This window comes from Ammospiza caudacuta, chromosome 22 (assembly GCF_027887145.1).
Source record: "Ammospiza caudacuta isolate bAmmCau1 chromosome 22, bAmmCau1.pri, whole genome shotgun sequence".
Lineage (NCBI taxonomy): Eukaryota > Metazoa > Chordata > Aves > Passeriformes > Passerellidae > Ammospiza > Ammospiza caudacuta.
Window position 1 is genome coordinate 4,138,048 of NC_080614.1, and position 13,854 is coordinate 4,151,901.

Below are 13,854 nucleotides of genomic sequence, written 5' to 3' on the forward strand. Positions count from 1 at the left end.
CCGTGATTAATTAATTCAGTGATTAATTAATTCAGCGGCCCTCGCTTGCCGCCCGCTGCCTAACGAGGGCTGACGGGAAAGAGCCCCGGAGCTTGGGGGGTCTCACGGAGGCCTCCGAGGAAGGAGGAGGAGCTGGGGGCGTCGGGAAGGGGAGTTTGGGCAGGAAATCGGGGCTGGAGTTCAGCTGTGGGCACCAGGAGAGGAATGAATAAAAGCAGGGAGAAATTCGGGATGGGAAGGGATGGGATTTCTGAGGGATGCTGCAGGGATTGGAGTCACCGTGGGGAAACTGAGGCACGGCAGGAGAAGGTGCTGGCGGTGGATCTGCTCCTGGCCAGAATTCTGAAGATTTTGGGGAGTTTTTGTCCCCAAGACGACAAAAGTGGAAGTACGGTGGGGAGGAAAGGCGGGAGCCTGGGGAATGGCATCGCTGCCACCGCTGTCAATGGAGGGGAACTCAAAGGGATCCGGCCCAGGGGAACATCAGAGAGAGGCGGAAAACAACGAGGGAAGAAAGAGCCAAGCTGGGCGTGGGTGGAAGCTCCTGCTCTCACTCAGGGACTCGCTCCCTGCTGGCTGCATCCCAATCCGGTGGGATTTTCCTCAGGGATGAACGCGGGGGATGTGGGAGGTGTGCTGGTCCCAGCCCGTGGGTGGCTGCGGAGCGAGGGGGCCTTGCCAGGGGTCTCCAGTGGGAGGTGGGAGCTCAAGAATTCATTCCCGGTGTCCTCAGCTTCCCAAACATCATCCCACCAGCTGCTTCTCAACATTATGGGATAGAAAGGAGCCTCTGAACCCCCTCGGGGCAGGTTCTCCACCATCCCTGGCATCCCCGGGTGCTGAGGTGTCCCCCTGCCCAATGTGGAATGCTGAAATTCCTGTGGTGGAAGGGATGGGGCTGGGTCCCCTCACCCTCCAGCTGGAGGATCCCGTCCTAAACACCAAAAATGTTTTTATATCCCTGAAAAAAATGGAAAGGGAGCACAGGAATGACCCTCCCCGGGCTGGTTTGGCACTTTGGGATCCCTGTGCTCGTCCCTGCTGGGAACATGGATCCACCAGTGGAGGATATCTAGGATATTTTATTTAGGATTAATGTAGGATATTTAGGGGAATATTTGGGATGCTGTCCCCTCGTGTGGGGAAATGCAGCACAGGAGAACTTGGGAGAATTGAGATATTTCACTTAAAAGCTGGATTTTGGAGCATGGGTGGTGTCATGCATCCAAAACAGCACCATCCAGCCTCTCCTCCATCCTGACAGAGCCCCAAATCCACCCCTGGGGGGCTCGGTTTGGCCAAAACCTTGGGAAAAGGAGAATTTCTCCTGCCTGGAAAGGCGGGCTGTGCCGGAGCTGAGGGAGGAGGGCCGCGTGTGGAGTCTGGGCACGCGTTCCAGGGCCCGGCTAATTGGGAAAGGGTCTGGCAGCCGCGACCTCCGGGGCCCTCCACCGCTCCTGCCGGGGCTTTCATCCCCAGGTTGGATCTACAAAGATCCCGGCACTCGAGAGCCGGGGAGGAGGAGGATGAGGATGAATTATTCATGCGAACCCAGCCGGCAATGAGGGGGGAGGCGGCGGAGGCGCCCAGCGAAGCTCCCGCTGACTTTCCTGCAGGGCCGGAGCCCCCCCGGTTCCCGCTATCCCAAAGAATCCACGGATTCCGCTGGATAAATCCCCGTTTATCCCTGCCTGCGGTGCGAGGGGAGCGGGAGAAGCGGCGCTGACGTCTCGGCGCTTGTGACTCTAATTGAGCGTAATTACCTCTTCTCAATCTGCTCGAACCTTTTTTGAAAGTCCCCTGGAATTGGGGAACGTCGATAACGCTGCTCCTTTGGGGTTTTCAGCTGCCGTCAGCCCCTCGCGAAGGCGCTGCGGTTTCGGTGGCTTTTTGGTTGGTTTTGGGGTTTTTTTTTGGGTTTTTTTTTTTTTTTTCCGAGCTAATCAGATCTCCTCGGAAGGTTGTCAGGAGCGGATCTGTCAGCTCTCATCAATAATGGAACAACCTGAGCCGCTCCTTTCCCCTTCAGCCTCCTCCTGCATTATTCACTGCCGGCGCCTCCAACAACGCGATCGGGAATGGGGAAAAAGGGGGGGAAATTGGGGTCCTGTGTGATTACCTGCAGGGAGAGGATGGGGAGGGGAAGGTGGGTCCAGCACAGCGTGGATGGGTCCCTTTGGGGAGGATTTTGGGATGGAATCCCTTTGTGCGCCTCGTTTTGGCAGGAATTCATGAAAACAGGCAGCAGCTCTGCCCCAAAATGGGGAGAAAACTCCCAAATCCCCTCACTCATCTGTCTGTGCTGGCGTTCGGAAAGTCCCAGCGTCTGGCCGAACTATCCAAGCCAGGAGATCCATCTGTTTTCCCAGGGATTCTTCCCAGAGCATCCCGAATTTGGGGGGTGGGTTTGGGATGCAGCCCCACCCAGCCCGGCGTTCCTTTCCCAGCGCTCCCGGGGTGGCACCGAGCGGAGCCGGTGGTGGCCCCGCCGCTGGAATTGCTCCTCGTTTCCACGGGAATGCTCCTCATTTCCACGGTTCCGGGCTAAACCCGCCACATTTGCATTTAAATGGAGCTTCGGGCGGCTGGAAATGCTCGTTTTTCCAAGCGGAGAGGCCTAATGGCTGTTTAATCCTGGCGGTTGTTTAATTAGGGCGGGATGAGGCCGCTGGAGCGGCTCCGAACCATGAGGAAATCCACAAGGATCCATGGGAGGGACCCTCCAGACCGTGGGGGGAAACTGAGGCAGGGAGAATTCCTGAAGAAACAATGCTTCCTCTGGAAAAAATTAAGATTTTCTTCTCGTCCATGGAGTGGAAGAGCAGATCCAATGGGATTGGGATGTGTGGATGCCGTTCCTTCGGGGTGGAAGTGGATCTGATGGGATTGGGATGTTTGGATGTCATTCCTTTGGGGTGGAAGTGGATCCAATGGGATTGGGATGTTTGGATGCCATTCCTTCGAGGTGGAAGCGGATCTGATGGGATTGGGATATTTGGATGCCATTCCTTCCAGGTGGAGGAGCAGATCCAATGGAATTGGGATGTGTGGATGCCATTCCTTCGAGGTGGAAGCAGATCCAATGGGATTGGGACGTTTGGATGCCATTCCTTTGGGGTGGAAGCACAGATCCAATGGAATTGGGATGTTTGGTTGCCATTCCCTCGGGGTGGAGGTGGAACTGCTGATCTTCCCACACGTCCCAGCCAGTCCTGATCCCACTGCTACCAATCCGAAGGGTAAAACTCCGGGATTTTGTATGGGAAGGAGCTCTGGAGCTGCCGTGGGTTCATTTAGCTCCTCCGAGGCTGGGAAAGCAGCAAGGTTGGCAGCGAAGCGGGGAAGGGCTGGAATCTGCTTAATAATAATTAATTATCACAGTGATAATGATGCTTAGCGCTCGTGCGGGGCTTTGGGAAGATGAGGCGCCACACGGCTGCCAAATAATCCTCCAGGATTACGAGTTCCCGGAGGAAAAGGCTTGGGACTGCCCCATCCTCGGGATCCTTTTCCCCCAGGACATCCCAACCCACAACCAGGTGCTCCAAAACGAGGAAAAGGCTGGAAAACCTCCAGGATTTTGGGGCAAAATCACCTGGATTTTGCCAGGGGCCGTCGTGCAGCGGGATTGACGCCATCCCGGGATGGGGCACGGTGGGAATGACCGGATCCAGCCCGTTTCCATGGGGACAGCTGGCCACGAGGGGACGGGACACGCTGCCCGCTCAAGTGTGAGCGCTGACATTTGGGGTCGGGAGCCGCCTGTCACTTGTCATTCCTCAACCAGCCCGGGACGAGCAGCACACACGGGCCCTGGCTCCCGGCACAGCCGGAATCCCGCCGCATAAACCCAGTGATCCACGACTTTGGGCTCCCGGCGCTGCCTCCGTGGCCTCGGGAGGGCTGGGGACGTGTGCGAGTCCTCACCCTGGGGACACAAGGCCTGGAGCATCTCAGGGCAGTGGGAATGCTGCATGTGGGTTTTTCCAGGGAAAATTCGGTCCTTGAATATTTGAATTCTCCTGCTCCCCCTTCCAAGACCTTGCAATGCCCCCAGGACAAAGCTGGGAACACCGAGATGATGTTGGGAACCTCTAGATGGTCCTGGGAACCCCGAGATGGTGCTGGGGAGCCCGAGATGGTGCTGGGAACACTGAGATGATGTTGGGAACCTCTAGATGATGCTGGGAACCCCGCGATGGAGCTGAAAACCCCTAGACACAGCTGGGAACCCCGAGATGGAGCTGGGAACCCCGAGATGGAGCTGGGAATGCCAAGATAGTGCTGGGAACTCCAAGACAGAGCTGGGAACCTTGACATGGAGCTGAGAACCTTGACATGGAGCTGGAAACCTCAAGACAGAGCTGGGAACACCAAGATGGGACTGGGAAACCTGACACACAACTGGGAACCCCAAGACGGAGCTGGGAACACCAATATGGAGCTGGGAACCCTGAGATGGAGCTGGGAACCCCAACACACAACTGGGAACCCCAAGATGGTGCTGGGAATGCCCAGATGGAGCTGGGAATCCCAGCACAGGTAAAACATGAATTACGACCTTCTCCCAGAAGAGGTTTTCCTTTTTCTCTTTAATTCAATCATCTGAGGAAGCCAAGACACGGAAAGAGACCGAGACTGTCAAGAGTATAGAAAAAAAAAAGAGCGGGAGACCCGATGGCTGGAGGCAGGAATGCCGGGAGGAGCCGGACACTGAGGAGGAAGAGGAGGAGGAGGAGGTGAAGTTTCACGTGAGCTCCAGGATCACTGTCAGGGTGAGCGCCAAAACGAATCTGAAGCCACAGTGGCCGGGAAGTGAACCTGGAGAGGAGGAAAAAGGGATCAGGAATTCACGGAGCCACATCCCAATGCTGGGGTTCAGAGCAGGATGGGGGCACCACTGGTTAGGAGGGGATCCCTCCCAAAATTTGGCCTGGGGGTTGGGTGGAGATGAGGGATGGGTGGGAGCATCTGCAGGGTCCCTCTTGGTGCAAGGACATTCCTGAGGACACAGTAGAGAGGTGGGAATGAGGAGAGAAGGGAAAGGGCTTGGGATGAGGCAAGGAGAAATGGGAAAGGGCTTGGGATGAGGCAGGGAGAGATGGGTGAGAGCTTGGAATGAGGCTAGGAGAGATGGGAAAGGGCTTGGAATGAGGTGAGGAGAGATGGACAAGGGCTTGGAATGAGGCAAGTAGAGATGGGAAAGGACATGGGATGGGGCAAGGAGATAGGAAAGGGCTTGGAGTGAGGTAAGGAGAGAGGGGAAAGGACTTTGAGTGAGGTAGAGATGCGCAAGGGATTGGAATGAGGTGAAGAGAGATGGGAAAGGTCTTGGAGTGAGGTGAGGAGAGATGGGAAAGGGCTGGGAATGAGGTGAGGAGAGAGGGGAAAGGACTTGGAGTGAGGTAGAGATGGGCAAGGGATTGGAATGAGGCAAGGACAGATCAGAAAGGGTTTGGGATGAGTCAAGGAAGGATGAGCAAGAGCTTGGAACAAGGCAAGGAGAGATGAGGGCTTGGAGTGAGACAAGGAGAGGTGGCCCAGGGCTGGGGCCAAGGCAAGGCCCTCTCCACACAGCCCTTCCCTCCCCGAGCATCTCCATGGAGATCCCACTGCCACCAGCACCGCTCACCATTGGAGTCTTCTGGTCCTCTGGGAATATTTGGATTTTCTAGCGGGAAACAAAGAGCAGAGAGACAATTTTAGGGACAAGGCACCTCGTGGGGACCCACGGAGGGCACAGGAGGGCCGCTTTGGGGCCGTACCGAAGACGATGAGGCGGGTGTGGGTGTCGGTGGAGCCCAGCGGGTTCTGGGCCGTGCAGCGGTACATGGAGCCGTTGAGCTCGGCCGGGACCCGCTCCAGCACCAGCTCCTTCCCATCGTGCTCCGCGCTGCCATCCAGGAGACGGCTCCCCACGCGCGTCCACGTGAACAGCGGCTCTGGGAACACCTCGTTCTGCAGGGAGAGGAGAGGGGGCAGAGGGGAGCTGGATGAGCAAAGCTGGAGATGAAATCATCACACCCGGCTTGGGGTTGGGTTTTGGGCTGGGACTGGGTTTAGGTTTGAATCTGAGCTTGAGTTTGGGTCTGACTTTGGATTTGGGTTTAGATCTGAGTCTGAGCTTGAGTTTGAGTCTGACTTTGGGTTTAAGTTTAGATCTGAATCTGAGCTTGAGTTTGGGTCTGGGTCTGGATTTGGGTCTGAGTTTGGGTCTGGATCTGGGTCTGAGTCGGGGTTTGGGTTTGAGTCTGACTTTGGGTTTGAGCTTGAGTTTAGGTCTGCGTTTGGGTTTGGGTCTGGATTTGGGTTTGGGTTTGGGTCTGGGTCTGAGCTTGAGTTTGAGTTTGGGTTTGGGTTTGAGTTTGGGTCTGGATTTGAGTTTGGGTCTGGTTCTGAGTCTAAGTCGGGGTTTGAGTTTGGGTTTGGATTTGGGTTTGGGATTGAGTATGGTCTGGGTCTGAGTCTGAGTTTAGGTTTGAGTTTGGGTTAGAAGGTACCTTTAAGCTCCTCCCATCCCATCCCATCCCATCCCATCCCATCCCATCCCATCCCATCCCATCCCATCCCATCCCATCCCATGGGCAGGGACACCTCCCACTGTCCCAGATGGCTCAAACCACCCCCCACCCTGTCCCTGGGCACTTCCAGGGTGGAACAAACACAACTTTGGCCAACCCATCCCAACATGGGCACCATGATGCCGCCAAGGCCACCAAGCCAAACCCACATCCCCATCCTTGGATCAAGGCTGTCCGTTGGCCTCCGTGGCCGTGGGAACGCTGACCTGGAATCCCTGCACCAGGATCCGCACGGTGTCCCCCACGCGCGCCCTCGTCGGCGTCATCGTGATCTTTGGACCCTTGGGAGCAACTGCACAGGAAGGGGACAGGAGGAGCCGTCAGTGACATTCCCGGCGCCGGGGCTGCCCTTGGAGGGGTTAACGAGGCTTTGATGGATGATCCCAGTGAGGGGTGGCAGCCCAGAGGGTGACAGCTCCGTGACTGATGGCTGGGCTGAGTGACACCGGAATGACGGATGGACAGGGAGGGAAGGACCCCCAGGCAGGAGAATGGGAGAAGTGTGAGGCTGATGGATGGCTGGGGTGGGATGGATTGATGGGAAGGAGTTATTTCCCAACCAAACCCTTCTCTGCTCAGAAAAAAAGGCCAAGAAGGATCAGGTTGGTTTGAAGGCAGGGAGATGGACACCTCGGAGGAGCATTCCCAAAAAATGTGGCCTTGGTGAGTCTCACCCAGGTGCCGTTAACACAGGAGACAACCCCAAAGCCTGGTTGGCACAAAATCCCAAGGACAGCGTGGAAAAAAACAGGAATGCCTTTTCCCATGCAAGACCAGGAATGCTCCTCCATTGGGATGGAGCGACACCACACAGGATTTGCTCCAGCTTCCACCTGGGGCTGTGTGGATGTCCCTGCTGGGCCAGAAGTGGGATGGGACATCCCAGGAACTTCCTGGACTTTCATGGAAGGAGAAGGGAAAATGGGCAGGAGGAAGGATGTGTCACCTTTGTCCATCCAAGCTTTGTCACGGATGGGACAAAATGGACCTGGATGTGACCCCAGCAGGACACAGAGGGACAAAGAGTCACCAGAGAGATGTGGTGGACACTGGAATCCCTTGGAATTGCCATCCCTGCCCTGGGATGCTCTGCCTGGACACCCTGAGACCATGGACTGCTCTTTCCATGTGGGATGTGACCTTCTAGAGTGAGACCAGGCAGGATGCGCTGAAGGTGATCCCACCATACCCTGACTGGGACCAAAAGGCAGCTTTTGGATTGGTGTTGGGTCTAATGCAGCTTTTTTTGGGAATATCTTCTCTTTTATTTGGAATCTATATTTTATTTATACCCATAGTACGTATTTATGCTATGGATGTAGGGAAAGCATTAAGAGGATCTGCTGGGATGGTTCCCAAAAATCAGGAGTGGATGGGCACCCAAGGAGCTGCAGGGACACCCCGAGGGATGAGGAGAGTCCTGGATTTGAGGACAATGCAGGCTGAGCTTTGCCAATCCAGGTCTTGGACCTCCTGGGCAAGAGCAGCAAAACCACAAGGTTTTAACCTTGGATCAAAACCCGAAGAGCTCCAGGAAGTGGGAAAATGCAGGATTTCCGTACATTTTGGATGCTGGGGAAGAGATTTAGTGTGAAGATGTCAGGAAGCCAAGGAGAAGCTCTCCAGGAGATGATGAGGAGCCAAGTGCTCCACTTGGTCTGGAGCAAAGCCCAGGCTGCTCCACCTGGCTGGAGGCTGGGAGAGCCTTTCCAGAGGAGTGTCCTGAGGCTGGAAAACCCCGTGGAGAGCTCAGCCTCTTCCAGCCGGAGCCAGGAGAGGGGAGGGGAGCCTCAGGCAGGGTGAGGGGTGGTGACGGACCCGTGGATCCCACGGACACCTGAGGAGCTTCTGCTCTTCCAGGAACCTGGGAATGGGGGGAGCCAAATTCCCTGGCTTCAATCCCATCAACCTGTCACAGCTCCATGGGCAGGAGCCAGCTCGGGAATTCCCTCCCTGGCAATTCCCACTGGGATGAGCTTTGTGGCAACCAATAAGGATCATGGGATGTTCTTGGATCTCCTGAAGATGGAGGTGACAGCTCCATCCACAGGTCCAACACCCCTTCCTGCTCAGCACAACACAGATTCCCCAAAAATCCTTTTTTATCCCAGCAAATTCCACCCTAAACACTGCCCATGGATGGGGGGCCATAAACACCTGGAAAATCCCTTCTCCTGCCTGATGGACATCCCAGATTCTCTCCTCTCATCCCAAGTTTTGTGGAGCCTTGGCATCACCACATCTATCCCAATGCAGCCCCATGGGATCCCCACGCATGCCTAAAGGCCCCCAAAAGAAAAGGAAAAGGAGAAAAGGAGGGAGAAAATGGGTGCAAGGGGAGCAAAACACATGGAATATAAAAGAAAAAACAAAATCCTGTGGAAAATTCCAGAAAAATGTGGGGAAAATAGCAAAAAAACCCAAAAAAACCCCAAAAAACCCAAAAACAAACAAAAAAAAAAAAAAAAAAAAACAAAAAAAAAGAAGTCAAAAATAAAAAAGGAGCCAAAAAGAAAAAAAAAAAAAAAGAAAAAAAAGAAGCCAAAAATTTAAAAAAAGAAAGAAAAAATGGAGAAAAAGGCAAAAAAAAAATTGAAAAACCCCAAAATTGAGAGGAAAGTCAGAAACAAAAAGGAAAAGGCAAGAAATAAAAGGAAAACAGGCCAAAAAGAATGAAAACAAATTTAAAATACCAAAAATGGGTGAAAAAGGCAAAAATTGGAGGGAAAGGCCAAAAAATTGGGAGAAAGGCCAAAAATTAAAAGAAAAAAGCCAAAAAAATAAGAAAAAATTTCCACAAAATGGACAAAATTGCCTAAAACCCGGGAAAAGCCCCAAATCCCTTGGCTTACCTAGCGTGACCTCAGACTGCATGGGCATGGAGAGCGCCGGGTGCTTGACCTCGCAGCTGAAGAGGGCCTCGTTGTCGATTTGGGGGTTCAGGGTCCACGTGAGGGTGGCCCTGGCCTCGACGGTGCCGTCACTGACGGGCGCGTGCGTGTGCCGGAAGTAATAGATGGGCTCGGCCATGTGCACCCAGCGCGGGAATTCCCGGCTCACAACTGTCTCGGGAATGGTTTCCGTCACCGAATCCCGCTCAGCCGCCAGCCCCCGTGGAGGATCTGCCGTGGGAAACGGGTTCCCCATTCCCAGATCGCTGTCGGCCGCCAGGGATTTCGGCATCTTGGTGTCGTCCAGGTCGCGGTGCAGGAGGCTCCGGGGAGCCCAGCTGCTGGCGCCGGCCGGCGGCTCCGGCAGCGGGGTGGCCTCGATGGGCTCCCCGTCCCGCTTGAAGTACACCTGGAGGGGACAAAAGGGACGAAGAGTGTGGGAGTGTCCTCAGTATCCTTTCGGATGGAACCTGTGGTCCTTTTTCCACTCCCAAATCCCAAAAGGTTTGGTTCATTCTATCCCAAATCCTGAAGGTTTGGTCCTTTCCCCACTTCCAAATCCTGTAGGTTTGGTTCATTCTGTCCCAAATTCCAAAGGTTTGGTTCATTCTCTCTCAAATCTCAAAAGTTTGATCCTTTCTCCACTCCCAAATCCTGAAGGTTTGGTTCATTCTCTCCCAAATCCCAAAAGTTTGGTTCATTCTCTCCCAAATCCCAAAAGTTTGGTTCATTCTCCACTCCCAAATCCTGAAGGTTTGTTTCATTCCCTGTTCCCCAATCCCAAAGATTTGCTTTGTTCCCTGCTCCCAAATCCCGAAAGTTTGGTCCTTTTCCCACTCTCAAATCCCACTGTCTCCACAGAAAGATGGGATCTGGGGAGCGGGTTTGGCCTGATGGAAGAGCACAAGGATCTGGTGGGTTTTACAGCGGAGGTGGTGGGTTGTTCCATGTGCCAGTGGGAGGGATGATCCCGCTGGGAGCTCACCAGGGGTGCGGGCTTCCCGCCGGACACCACGCACACCAGGGTGAAGTTCTGCGCCTGGTAGCGGCTGAAGGGCGCCGGGGTGTCTGCGGCCAGCACCGAGATGGACGTTGGGGGAGCTGCAGGGGGACAGCCGGGAGGTCAGCGTGGAGTCCTCAACAACCCCCATCCCATCCTCATCCTTCATCTTCATCCCCATTATCATCCCCATTATTACCACCTCCCCATCCTCATCCTTGTTCCCATTCCCATGCCCATTCCATGCTCCCATCCCCATCCCCACCCTCAGTCCATTCTCTGTCCTAATCCCTGTCCCTATCCGTGTCCCATCCCCGTCTTCGTATCCATTCCCATCCCCATGGGCATCCTCATCCCTCTCCCCACACCATCCTCACCCTCATCTTCATCCCTGTCCTTGCCACTATCCTATTCCCTATCCCTGTCCTTGTCCATGTCCCTGTCATTGTTCCCATCCCTCTCCTTGTCCTCATCCCCATTCCATCCCCATCCCTATTCTGTCCCCATTTCCATCCCATCCTATCCTCATCCCCATCCCCATCCGTGTCCCCATCCCCATCCTTGTCCCCATCCTTGTCCCCTTCCCCATCCCCTTCCCCATTCCCATCCCATCCTCATTCCATCCCATCCCCATCCTTGTCCCCATCCCATCTCATCCCCATCCCCACCCCTATTCCTACCCCCAAGGATTGCAGAACGATCCCAATCCCTGAGACCCCACAGTGGTTTTCCCTCAATCCTGATCCCAATCCCAGCACTCACCCATCACATTCAGGAACACATTCCCGGAGGCCAGGACCACCTTCTCCCGCGTGGCTCGGTCGTAGATCCCCACATGGCACTCGTAGGGACCGTTGTCCGAGATCCGGACCTCGGGAAGGCTGCGGAGGAGGGACAGCGCTCACCACTCCATCCCCACCCCGTTTTCCCGTGGGATTCATCGATCGGCACCCGGATAGAGCGGCATTGGACAGGGATCAATAAACTCTTAATAACTCCAAAGGCTGTGGGAGGAGCTCGGGAATGCTTTAGCAGCCGGAGTTCCCTGGCACTGACAGCTCCTCCGAGGGGAAGGAATTGCGTTATTGGAAGGAGACGTGGATGGAGCACAAATCCATGGCCACAGGCATCGTCTGCCTGCAGATGCCAATGGGAAACCTTGACACCAGCCCTGTGAGGCCACTCCAGGACAGCAAATCCCAAATTCCCAGTGAACCCTGAGTGCTTATCGGTCCACCTTTTATCTGGAGGCTTTAGATAGACTTGGGAAAAACAGGAGAGGAGGAGTTGTGCCAAAGGATCCGTGCTGCTGGAGCTGGGAAAGCTTGGGAGGCTGCATAGGGGCCACTTGGCTGATGGGCAACATCCCGGCTCCCTGGCCAGCAGCATCCCACCTTTCTGCTCCCCAGAATCCCACCTTTCTGCTCCTCAGCATCCCACTTTTCTGATCCCCAGAATCCCACATTTCTAATCTTCACCATCCCACCTTTGTGGTCCTCAGTATCCCACCTTTCTGATGCTCAGCATCCCATTTTTCTGGTCCTCACCATCCCCCTCTTTCTGCTCCTCAGCATCCCACAGTTCTGATCCCCAGAATCCCCCTTTTCCGGTCCTCACTGTGCCACCTTTCTTAACTTCACCATCCCCCCTTTCTGCTCCTCAGAATCCCATTTTTTGTCCTCAGCATCCCACTTTTATGGGCCTCAGCATTCCACTTTTCTGGTCCTTAGAATCCCACTTTTCCGTTCAGCAGCACCTTCCCGCCTCACCAGCCGGCACCATCCCACCTTTCCAGCCAGCACCATCGCCCAGTGCCAGCTGGAACGATCCCACCTTCCCAGATGGCAGCACCATCCCGCCTCTCCAGCTGGGAGCATCCTGCCTTTCCAGCCAATATCCCATCCCGCCTCTCCAGCTGGGAGCATCCCACATTTCCAGACAGCATCATCCCACCTTTCCAGCTGGTCCCATCCCTCCTTGCTGGTCTGTGACTTCCCACCTCCCTGGCTGGAAGCACCATCCCAACTTCTCCATCTGGAAACATCCCACATTTCCAGTTGGCCATGTTATCCCACCTCACTGCATGGAAGCATCCCACCTTTCCGGTTGGAAGCATTATCCCACCTCACTGGATGGCGACATCCTGCCTCTCCAGCAGGAAGCATCCCACCTTTCCAGTTGGCATCATCCCACTTCACCACCTGGGGACATCCGGCCTTTCCGGTCGGAAGCATTATTCCACCTCTCCAGCTGGAAACACCCCATATTTCCAGTCAGAAGGGCTATCCCACCTCTCCAGCAGGAAATATCCCACCTTTTCAGTCAGGACCATCATCCCACCGCGATGGCTGGAAACATCCGGCCTTTCCAGTTGGAAGTGTTATCCTACTTCACTGGATGGTGGCATCCCGCCTTTCCAGTTGGCGTCATCCCACCTCACCACCTGGGAACATCCTGCTTTTCCAGTCAGAAGCATCATCCCACTTCTCCAGGTGGAAGCATCCCACATTTCCAGTCAGGACCATCATCCCACCTCAATGGTTGGAAGCATCCCACCTTTCCAGTCGGAAGCATTATCCCACCTCTCCAGTCAGCATCATCCCACCTCACTGCTTGGAGACATCCCACCTTTCCAGTCAGAAGCATCATCCTGCTTCTCCAGCTGGAAACATCCCACCTTTCCAGTCGTCATTATTCCATTTCTCCCACTGGAAGCATCCTGGCCCTCCAGTCAGGACCATTATCCCACCCCACCATCCAGAAGCCTCATCCAGCTTTTCCAGCAACATTCCACCTTTCCAGCTGGCACAGCCATCCCTCTGTGGTGGAGAAGAGCATCCCAGCACCATCCCACTTTCCACCTGGCAGCATTCCCTCTTCCAGGAGACCCACCCCACCTTCTTGATGGCAGCATTCCCTCTTCCAAGAGATTCATCCCACCTTCTACCTGGCAGCATTCCCACTTCCAGGAGATCCATCCCACCTTCCAGCTTGCAGCATTCCCTCTTCCAGGAGATCCATCCCACCCTCTGGATGGTGATGCTCCTTCTTCCAGGAGATCCATTCCTCCTCTCCACCAGGCAGCATTCCCTCTTCCAGGAAATTCATCCCACCTTCTACCTGGCAGCATTCCTTCATTCCCTCTTCCAAGAAATCCATCCCACCTTTTCGATGGCAGCATTCCTTCTTCCAGGAGATCCATCCCATCTTCTGGCTGGCAGCATTCCTTCTTCCAGAAGATCCATCCCATCTTCTGGCTGGCAGCATTCCCTCTTCCAGGAAATCCATCTCTCCTCTCCACCTGGCAGCATTCCCTTTTCCAGGAGATCGATTCTTCCTCTCTGTCAGCTTCATCCCACCTCACCCACCCCATGTGGACAGG

The 13,854-nt window shown here is 54.9% G+C and overlaps 1 protein-coding gene across 2 annotated transcripts in view; it reads right to left on the bottom strand.

Moving 5' to 3' along the window:
• Positions 1-4,613: 4,613 nt before the first annotated feature.
• The window catches only part of IGSF21 (immunoglobin superfamily member 21), a 42,313-nt gene continuing 33,072 nt past the window's right edge, over positions 4,614-13,854 (bottom strand). For both annotated transcript variants that reach the window (XM_058818865.1, XM_058818866.1), the window contains 7 exons: positions 11,235-11,353; positions 10,458-10,573; positions 9,434-9,881; positions 6,788-6,873; positions 5,766-5,958; positions 5,633-5,671; positions 4,614-4,821 (listed from right to left, as the gene is read on the bottom strand). In XM_058818865.1, the coding sequence (XP_058674848.1) occupies positions 4,748-4,821; positions 5,633-5,671; positions 5,766-5,958; positions 6,788-6,873; positions 9,434-9,881; positions 10,458-10,573; positions 11,235-11,353 (1,075 nt within the window). In that variant the 3' untranslated portion in view covers positions 4,614-4,747. The remainder of the gene's footprint in view (positions 4,822-5,632; positions 5,672-5,765; positions 5,959-6,787; positions 6,874-9,433; positions 9,882-10,457; positions 10,574-11,234; positions 11,354-13,854) is intronic.